This window comes from Chiloscyllium plagiosum, chromosome 16 (assembly GCF_004010195.1).
Source record: "Chiloscyllium plagiosum isolate BGI_BamShark_2017 chromosome 16, ASM401019v2, whole genome shotgun sequence".
Taxonomy (NCBI): Eukaryota; Metazoa; Chordata; class Chondrichthyes; order Orectolobiformes; family Hemiscylliidae; genus Chiloscyllium; species Chiloscyllium plagiosum.
The window spans coordinates 12,941,293-12,952,043 of NC_057725.1; the positions used below are offsets into that span (position 1 = coordinate 12,941,293).

Genomic DNA, 10,751 nt, shown 5'->3' on the forward strand with positions numbered 1-10,751 from the left:
TGAGGGGTATAATGTAAGTATTTTGAAGATGGAGTAAACCTCATTTCTAATCCTACCAACCTATAATAGAAAAAGTGCTGCTTATAAATCTCCATGTTGCGTTATGTCCTTAGTCCAGCATTATGTAATATTGTAGTATTTTCAGTGTTTGAATATATACTGTTGTATCGGTCATGTGGCCCAAGATATTGCAGCGCTGTGCTCTTTGGCTTTCATCCTTAAAGCTGCAATGCTGGACGATTTTCGATCTGGTTCATTACTGATGTCAAATGCGTTGATAGCAGCTCCGAGCCCAGTGGTGCCAAAGAGACCACCCATATGTGTCTGTCCCACATGGCTGCCTGGGGCAGAAACACCTAGGAAGTCAGACACCCCACCTGGAGCATGTGCATGTGCATGTGGGGACATGCAAGATGTTACCGTTTCACAGGGCACAACACAAGCTGGTACAGGAGAGGAGGCACCATTATTACCAATCCAAGATGGGTTTTGTATCTGGAAGAAAAATGAACACAAAATTTTCATCAACCTGTTTGAGATTCCTACTGTGTTTTCTTTTCTCCTATACCTCTAGTCAGTTTTCCAAGTATTTTATTTTAATACATTTTAATCTCTTTTCAAAACTAATTGTTCACGATACTGTTAGTATGGGTCACAGTCAGTTTCCAGTATGTCCACTACAAAGTAGCATTTCCATTTAATATAAAAGTCTGTGGACCCTATGCCAGTGTAGCCTCCAACAGTATTGAAAAACACATTGTACATTTTATATTATTACATTCAGATAAGGGCACAATATGCCCTGAGTGAGAGATCCCCTTATCGGTCACGAGGAGGATCTCAGTAACACTACTATTTTTAGATAACTTACAGTGTGGAAACAGGCCCTTCAGCCCAACAAGTCCACACCGACCCGCCTAAGCGCAACCCACACAGACCCATTCCCCTATATTTACCCCTTCACCTAACACTACGGGCAATTTAGCATGGCCAATTCACCTAACCTGCACGTTTTTGGACTGTGGGAGGAAACCGGACCACCCAGAGGAAACCCACGCAGACACGGGGAGAATGTGCAAACTCAACACAGTCAGTCGCCTGAGGCGGGAACTGAACCCGGGTCTCTGGCGCTGTGAGGCAGCAGTGCTAACCAATGTGCTGCCCAAAGCTATTGAACTTGTCAAGTCCTGAAGGATCTAGTCAACGGACTGAACCTGCAACAGAAGTTATGAGAGCTAACAAAAGGAAAAACTAAGATCTCATTCTCAGCAAGTTAACCATTGTAGATGCTTAGGGTATTGGTTCAAATAGCCTTTACACAGTCCTGGTAAATCCATCATGTTGTATGGTATTTTCATCATGCCAACCGGGACTAATTCAGCACTGATAAAGTAACACAAAGGTGGGCATCCACGGGCCATCAACAATGGCAGAATTATATTCCACCACATTATGAACACATGGCTCTGAATATCTTTTTAGTTCACCAGTACCAAAACTCCAGGATGCATGCCAAGCATCTGACAATAAGGTGCCAACATATGGCATTTGCCAATCAGGACTATATGCATTGCTGCTTCTTCCCTTTTACTGTTTCATGCCATGAGGAAGGTATTGGCACGACTAGCATTTACTACCCATCCTAAGTGCCCTTTAATTGATCAGAGAGGACCATTAAGTCAACTATATTACTGCAGTCTGAAGTTGCAGATTCCTGGAACTTCCATACTGGGAAGATTCTCTGTGACTACCTTCACAACATGTATTGCAGAGGTTCAAAAAGGTAGCTCAACACCACTTTCTCAACTGATTAGTATTAATGAGCCCATAAAATCTGGCGCCATTAACATCCAAATCCCTTGAATAAAGAAGGTCTTGCAGTGGAAGGAGGATCTACTGTGCAGTCTATTTTTGTTCATGGGATGTGGGCATCACTCCTTATGCCAGCATTTATTGCCCAGAGAGGGCAGTTAAGAGTCAATCACATTGTGGTCAGGAATCACATGTAAGCCAGACTAGGCAAGGACAGCAGTTTCCTTCCCTAATGGATATTGGTGAACCAGATAGATTTTTCCATCAATTACTAGTTTCATGTTTATCATTATACTCTTAATTCCAAAGTTATATGCAGGACAAAGAATCAGGTTCTGCACAATGTAAGGAGCTAGACACCAAATTAAGAAGCAGAATCTCAAAAAGGTTATCAATTCTTGATTATTACTCTGAACCAAGTGCAAATTGGCATAGGGCGCAAATCAGATTAGAGATGCGGTGATGCAAAAACTGATGAATGAGAAGTGAGTTCTGGTTTGTAAGGGAACTGGCATCATTCTTGGAAAAGTGGGATCTATATCATTGGGATGCTGTCCATCTAAATTATACTGGTGAACCATGTAACTAGGGAAGTAGAGAGGATTTTAAATAGGGGGGCATGGGATCAAATTTGATCCGCCAACTGTTCTGATGAATAGTCACTGGATTTGAAATGTTGACTCTGCTTTCTTCCCAAAAGATGCTGCCAGACCTACTGAGTTTTGTCAACAATTTCTGTTTTTGTTTCAGATCTCCAGCATCCACCGTACTTTGTTTTACTATTTTGGTGTAAGGGTGCCTCTGGTAGTTAATGATTGTATTAGCACAACAAGAAGGATGACCCTAGTTCAGAAAACCTGCATATAGAAATGATTTGTATACAGATGAGAAATGGTAAAAGCAAGACAGGACCTGTGGGAGTGATATATAGACCACCTGTCCGTAACCACATGATAATGTGAAACGTAAGATAAGAAATAATGGAAGCTTGTCAGAAAGGCTTAGTGATAATTGTGGGAGATTTTAAACTACATATAGCTTGGAAAAATCCATTGGGAAAGAATATGTCAGATAGTGAGTTCATAGAATGGGATTGTTTCTTAAAATAACATGTTTTGGAGTCAACCTGAGAGCAGACTATATCAGACCTGGTATTGTACAATGAGATAGGCTTATGTAATAAACGCAAAGTGAAACTGGGCTTTCAGGTACGACCAATGATAATATGATTGAATTTTACATTCCATTTGAGAGGAGTGGGTCTGAAATTACTTTTTGAACTTCAATAATGGAATTGTGTGTGCATGAAAGCAGAGCTTGCTCAAGTGACCTAGAAACTTAGGTAAAGGAATTAGTCAACAGAGAAGCAATTGTAGACATTTGAGGGGATATTTCAAAAATCAGAGTGGATACATTCTAAGGAGAGAGAAAAATTCCAAGGACAGATCTATCATCTGTGATTGAGTAGAAATGTTAATAGACGCATCAAATTTAATTAAAACCATATAACTGTGTAGAGAAAAGTGGTGGGTCAGAAGATTGGACAGCAAAGAATGGCTAAAAGCTTTAAAAGGAGTGAAAAATTAGAATACAAGAAAAGTCTAACTGGAAATATAAAAATAGATTGTAAGATTTTTAATAAACATTGTTCCAAAAGACAGTGAATTTGGAGAATTGATAATGAAAAGTAAAGGCATGGCAGATGAATTAACAGGTATTTTCCATCAGTCTTCACTATAGAGTAGATAAGAAAATCTCAGAAGTAATGATAAATCAGGAAATGGAAGAGGAAAGGAACTCAGAAAAATTACAATCAAGAGAATTAGAACTGTGAAATTTGTTAGCTGACAAATGTCCGGAAGTTGATAGATTTCATCCGAGAATCATAAAAGAAGTGTTTAGTTGATTTTTAATGCTTTGGTTTTGTTTCTCTAAAACTAAGTAAACTGGGGAAAGGAGATGTGAGGACTGCAGATGCTGGACATTTTAGATTAGATTAGATTAGATTACTTACAGTGTAGAAACAGGACCTTGAGACCAACAAGTCCACACCGACCCTCCGAAAAGCAACCCACCCAGACCCATTCCCCTACATTTATCCCTTTACCTAACACTACGGGCAATTTAGCATGGCCAATTCACCTAACTTGCACATTTTTGGACTGTGGGAGGAAACAGGAGCACCCGGAGGAAACCCACGCAGACACGGGGAGAATGTGCAAACTCGACACAGACAGTTGCCTAGGTGAGAATTGAACCCGGGTCTCTGGCGCTGTGAGGCAGCAGTGCTAGCCACTCAGGCAGGATCCTTCATCCTGATGAAGGGCCCAGCCCAAAACATCGATTCTCCTGCTCCTTGGATAATACCTGACCTGCTCTGCTTTTTACAGCACCATGCTTTTCGAGACTGGTGAAAGGTCCTTTTAGCTTAGAAGATAGCGAATATAATTTCTTTATTCAAAAATGATTGGAGTAATTTCCTGCTTTCTGACTCCAATCATAAATTTTTATTGAAGAAGTTCTAGCCGGAAGCTTAAAATTCAAGATAATTTGCTGGAGTCAAAATCATTTTGAAATAGGCAAATCATATTTAACTAGTCTGCTCAAATTCTTTGAGGAAAGAACATGTTGGTAAAGGGGAACTTGTGGATATACGGTATTCACTTTCTAGAGTGTTAAATAAATTTCTATATCAAAAGATTATTGTGGAAAATAAAAGTTCATGATATGGAAGGTAGCATATTGGCATTAATAGACAATTGGCTAGCCAACAGGAAGTAGAGAGTGTTAGATTAGATTCCCTACAGTCCGGAAACGGGCCCTTTGGCCCATCAAGTCCACACCAACCCTCCGAAGGGTAACCCACCCAGACCCATTTTTCTCTGACTAATACATCTAATATTATGGGCAATTTAGCATGGTCAATTCGCCTGACCTGCACATCTGTGGACTGTGAGAGGAAACCCACGCAGACGTGGGGAGAATGTGTAAACTCAACATAGACAGTCACCCAAGGCTGGAATCGAACCCAGGTCCCTGGCGCTGTGAGGCAGCAGTGCTAACCATTGAGCTACTTGCTGTTAAGGTGAGCCTGGATGTCTTTTGGGTGAATGATCAGAATCATTCAATGCCGAGGAATTTCACGAGACTGTTATTCAAGCCCAGTATGCATATCTGAATCTTTTTCTAGTTAGCAAGACATAACAAATGATGTGTCAAAGGGATCATTGTTGAGATTGTTTACAATTTATATCAATGATTTGGATACAGGGACAAGGTATGGTTGCCAAATTTACAAGATGGCGCAGATAAAGTTTTGAAGAGGACAGATGAGGCTCCAAAGAGAAACTGATAAGTGGATGGTCAAAGATCTGGCAGTTATTTTCCCTGGACCATTGGAGACTGAGGGATGATCTTAGAGGTTTATAAAATCATGAGGGCCATGGACAGGGTGATGTCTTTTTCCCAAGATAGGGGATTCTCAAACTGGAGGGGATAGGTTTAAGGTGAGATGGGAAAGATTTAAAAGGGACCTGAGGGGCAACTTTTTGTTACAGAGAGTGTTGCATGTATGGTATCGATGTGTGTACAGGCAGTGAGTACAATTACAACATTAAAAGGCAACTGGAGGAGTACATGAATAGGAAAAGTTTAGACAGATATGGGCAGATCAGTTAGCAATATCTAGTTGGCATGGACGAGTTGGACTGAAGGGTCTGTTTCCATGCTGTATAACCCTATAACTGAATTATAACGAGAAGTTATTCATTTTGGCAGAAAGAATAAAAAAAGTAAACAATGAGTGATTGCAGAGCTATGAGGACTAGATGGATATAGATGTCTTAGCACATGAATTGTAAAAGACCAGTATGCAGGCACAGCAAGTGATTAGGAAAATAAATGGAATGTTATAATTTACTGTGAGCAGAATTGAATATGAAAGTAAGGCAGTTGTGCTTTGGTTATTCAACGTACTGAAGAGACCACACCTTGAGTACTCTGTATAGTATTAGTCACCTTATTTAAGGAAGAATGTTGGATGATTCCTTAAACTTGGATACAAATAGTGTGCAGGGATATGGGGAGATTTGCACTAGGTAACAGAATCAGTGTAGGTACGATGGGACAAATAGCCTCCTCCTGCAATGTAATAATTCGGTGATTTTGAATAAAAGTGGAAGCAGTTCAGAGAAGGTTTTCCACATTAATATCTGGAATAGGTGTGTTGTCTTATGAGGAAAGGTTGAACAAATTGGGCTTGTATCCACTGGTGTTTAGAAGTGAGAGGAGAATTGATCGAACAAGATGATCTTCGGAAGCTTGACTGAATCGATGTAGAGCGGATGTTGCCGCTTATGGGAGAATCTAGAACTGTGGATCACTACGTAAAAATCAAAGAACAAAGCAAATTTACAGCCCAGGAACAGGCCTTGTGGCCGTCCAAGCCTGAGCTGATCCAAATCCACTGTGTAAACCAATTCCTAAGCATCTGTATCCCTCTGCTCTCCACCTACTCGAGCATCTGTCCAGATGCACCTTAAATGGATCTACCTTGCCTGCCTCTACTACCTCTACTGGCAATGCGTACCAGGCACCTTCCACCATCTGTGTAAAGTACTTGCCGCGTATATCCCCCTTAAACTTTTCACCTCTCACCTTGAACGCATGACCTCTCGATATTGAATCCCTCACTCTAGGAAAAAGCTAATGTCTAGGCAAAAGTGAGGACTGCAGATGCTGGAAATCAGAGTCTAGATTAGAGTGGCACTGGAAAAGCACAGCAGGTCAGGCAGCATCCGAGGAGCAGGATATCTCTATCTACCCTGTCTATACCCTTCGTGATTTTGTAGACCTCAATATCAGCTCCCCCCACCCCCACCCCATCTCCTGTTTTCTAATGAAAACAATCCTAACCTACTCAACTTCTCTTCATAGCTAGCACCTTCCTTACAAGGCAACATCCTCATAAACCTTCTCTGCACCCTCTCCAAAGCGTCCACATCCTTTTGGTAATGTGGCGACCAGAACTGTACACAGTATTCTAAATGCGGCTGAACCAAGGTTTTGTACAATTTTAACATGACTTGCCAGCTCTAATACTCAATACCCCGTCCGATGAAGGCAAGCATACCATATTCCTTCTTGACCACTCTATCCACCTATGCAGCCATCTTCAGGGTACAATGGACCTGAACTCCCAGATCTCCGCTCATCAATTTTTCCTAAGACTCTTCCATCTAAAGTATAGTTTGCTCTTGAATTAGACTTCCCAAAATGCATCACCTCATATTTGCCTGGATTGAATTCCACCTGCCACTTCTCCACCCAACTCTCCAGTCTATCTATATTCTCCTGTATTCTTTGACAGTCCCCTATGCTTTCTGCTACTCCACCAATCTTCGTGTCATCTGCAAACTTACTGATTAAACTAACAATGCCCTCTTCCAGATCATCTATGTATATTACAAACAACAATGACCCCAGCACTGATCCCTGTGGAACACCACTGGTCAAGTTTCTCCTTTTCGAGAAACTCCCTTCAACTACTATTCTCTGTGTCCTGTTGCTCAACTAGTTCTTAATCCACCGAACTAGAAAACCCTGCACACCATGTGATTTCACTTTCTCCATTAGTTTACCATGGGGAACCTAATCAAACGCCTTACTAACGTCCATGTATATGAGATCTACATCCCTTCCTTCATCTATCAACTTGGACACTTCCTCAAAGAACTCTATTAAGTTGTTAAGGCATGATCTACCCTGCACAAACCTTTCACTGATAAGCCCATTCTTTTCCAAATATAAATAGATTTTATCTCTCAGTATGTTCTCCAGCAACTTTCCCACCATTGACGTCAGGCACTCTGGTCTGTAGTTACCTGGAATATCCCTACTACCCTTCTTGTACAGGGGGACAACATGAGCAACCCTCCAGTCCTCCGGCACCTCACCTGTATTTAAGGATGCTACAAAGATATCTGTCAGGGCCCCAGTTATTTCCTGTCCCGCCTCCCTCAGCAACCTGGGACAGATCCTATCCGGTCCTGGGGATTTGTCCACCTTAATATCAACATATCTTCCCTCCTTATGTCAACATGATCCAGAGTAAACAAACTTCTATCTCTAATCTCAGCGTTCAAAACCTCCCATTCCTCAGTGAACTCTGATGCAAAGTAAATTCAAGGGTCATAAAATTCAAAAGAGATATGGTTTAATAAAAAGGTTTCAGACTGCAACTTCGGGACTTTCTTCCTGAAAACGCACTGGAAGCAGGTTTTAAAGGCAGAAGTGGATCGACTCTTGCTAAGCAAGGGTTTAAAAGTTATTGGGTGGAATGTGAATTTAAATTTCTATTAAAATCAACCATGATCTTATTAAATGGTGGAAGAGGTTTGAAGGGTCAAACAACCTACTCCAGCTCTTGCTAATACGCATAAGCAACTGATCAGGTATATTGTATTTGAAATGTCTTTACTTCATATTTTGAAAATTATTCATAGAATCCTTAGTGTGGAGGTAGGCCATTCAGCCCACTGAGTCTGCACTGACCCTCTAAACAGCATCCTGCATTTCCAATGGCTGATTCACCTGTCCTACACATACCTGGATACCATGGGCAATTTAGCATGGATAATCCTAACCTGCACAATTTTTGACTGTGGGAAGAAACGGCAGCACCCAGTTGATGTTTTGTGCCGAAATATAGCTTACAGTATTAATTACAGTAACTCTAGTGAATTTTGTTTTCCGTAAAATACTTGTGACATTTCTTTTAAAGAGGCGAGTTAAAAAAATGAGTTTTACACTTCTTCATGATGCCAAGGCTTTGGAAATGGGAAGCGATTAACATTTAGCGAATTGGCTTGTGATCTGCTCATCTCTCTCGATTGTGGACAGAAATATGGGGCTTGTTAAGACTTTCCACGCTGACCTTGTAATGTTACTTTATTTAAACTGCAATAGGTGACCCACAAATGCATTGCACTTTTTAAAATGTTCCTGCCACATTGTGTCTGAATTTGTTCTACACATAAAAAACTCCTGAACTGAGAGGACTACAGAATGTTTAATCTGCAAAGTCTGGACTAGTTTTCCAAAGCACCTTAACAACAAAATGTAACCAGTTTTATGCAACATGGCTGCAGAACAGGAAGTAGCCTTGGTGATGTATCACTAGACAAAAATAAAGCAATATTTCAGCAATCTGAAAGATGAGGTTATCACAAGCTTCTGAAAGCCTTGAAAGGGTTTATGTAGGAACAAGAGTCGGCCAGTTTAGCTTTGATGACTGTTAACACCATTCAATCAGATCATGGCTGAACTGTATGACTCCCTTGGTTTCCTGATTTTTAACATTATTTGTTAGTATCTAGTTAAAATGCACTAATATTTAGTCCTTTTCTTTTGAGCTTTTATTAATATTTTTTACAAGAATTCACATCAGCTTCAAACTGAATAGCTTCATATTGAAATTGTTGGGCCATCTTTTGGAAATCCGTTATGAACTAGAAAAGGTGAAGCTATGAAATTAATCAGCCACAGGACAAGCGAGTGATTATAATTTTTCTGCTTTTATTCTGATAGTATTGGGTCATAGATAGTATTGGGTTAGATTTTTAGTGCGAGCAGCAGCGGAGAAGGAGCGGGAGCAGTGGGGGAAGTGACATGGACCAGAGGGGCAGCTGGGAAGGAAAGCAGTGACCATATATATCAGCAAGGCGGCTAAATCCGAGACTCTACGACTGTAATGTCTCCCACCCGCCCTCCTCCTCTAACCTAGTTAATAAGTGAAGAGTGGGAGCGACGACCAGGGGACCGCCGGTAATATATCAGGGCAGTGGCTGAACCTGAGACACTACACGTGTTGTGTCTCCCACCGCCGCACCCCCCCTCCTCTAACCAAAAATAGGACTCTGGTTTGTTAAGGTAAGGATTTTCTATTTCTTTATCAGTGAATGGTTAAAATTTTACTTTTTATGGTTTATCTATTAATTGGTTTTTAGAAAAAGTCTATAGCAGAGAGGTATCAGAAAGTATTTTAACTCAAACCTATACAAATTAATAAAGTAATTAACTAAGCAGAGATGGCCGGGCAGGTGATGTGCTGTAGCTGTATGATGTGGGAGCTGGCTGATCCCATTGTGAATGGCAGTGACCACATCTGCAGCAAGTGTTGGTTGCTGGAAGAACTCTGGCTCAGAGTTGATGATCTGGAATCTGAGTTTCAAACACTGCGGCATATCCGTGAGAGGGAGAGTTACCTGGACACTTTGTTTCAGGAGGCAGTCACACCTGGGAGATTAAGTAATTCACATTCAGTTAGTGATCAGGGACATCAGAGTGTGACTGTAAGTGAGGCAGGTAGGGCAAACTTGAGTTCAGGAGTGCAGGAGCCTCAGCCCTTGACCTTGTCCAACAGGTATGAGATTCTTGCTCCCTATGTGGATGAGGAATAGGGCTCTGGACAGGATGAGCCAGCTGACCACAGTACCATGGTGCAGAAGGCCCTTCAAGAGGGGAGAGCAAAAAGACAAGTAGTTGTTCTAGGGGATTCTATAATTAGGGGGACAGATAGTACCCTATTCAAGCCGGATCGGGTGTCTCTCATGGTCCGTTGCCTGCCCGGTGCCAGGGTGCAGGACATCTCCGACCGGCTTGAAAGGATGTTGGAGTGGGAGGGGGAGGATCCAGTTGTTCTGGTCCACGTTGGGACTAACAACATAGGCAAAGCTAGGGTGGAGGACCTGTTTGGAGATTATCAAGCACCAGGAAGGAAATTGAAGTACAGGTCCTCAAGGGTCATAATCTCCGGATTACTGCCCGAGCCACGTGCCAATTGGCATAGGGATAAGAAAATTAGGGAAGTAAACAAGTGGCTAAGGGATTGGTGTGGGAAAGAGGGATTCCACTTCATGGGGCATTGGCATCAGTTTTGG

The 10,751-nt window shown here is 41.6% G+C and overlaps 1 protein-coding gene across 1 annotated transcript in view; it reads right to left on the reverse strand.

The window, feature by feature from the left end:
- alx4a (ALX homeobox 4a) overlaps nt 1-10,751 on the reverse strand; it is a 50,328-nt gene continuing 39,577 nt past the window's right edge. The window contains exon 4 of the mRNA XM_043705458.1: nt 1-495. Coding sequence (XP_043561393.1) covers nt 172-495 — 324 coding nt within the window. The 3' untranslated portion in view covers nt 1-171. The remainder of the gene's footprint in view (nt 496-10,751) is intronic.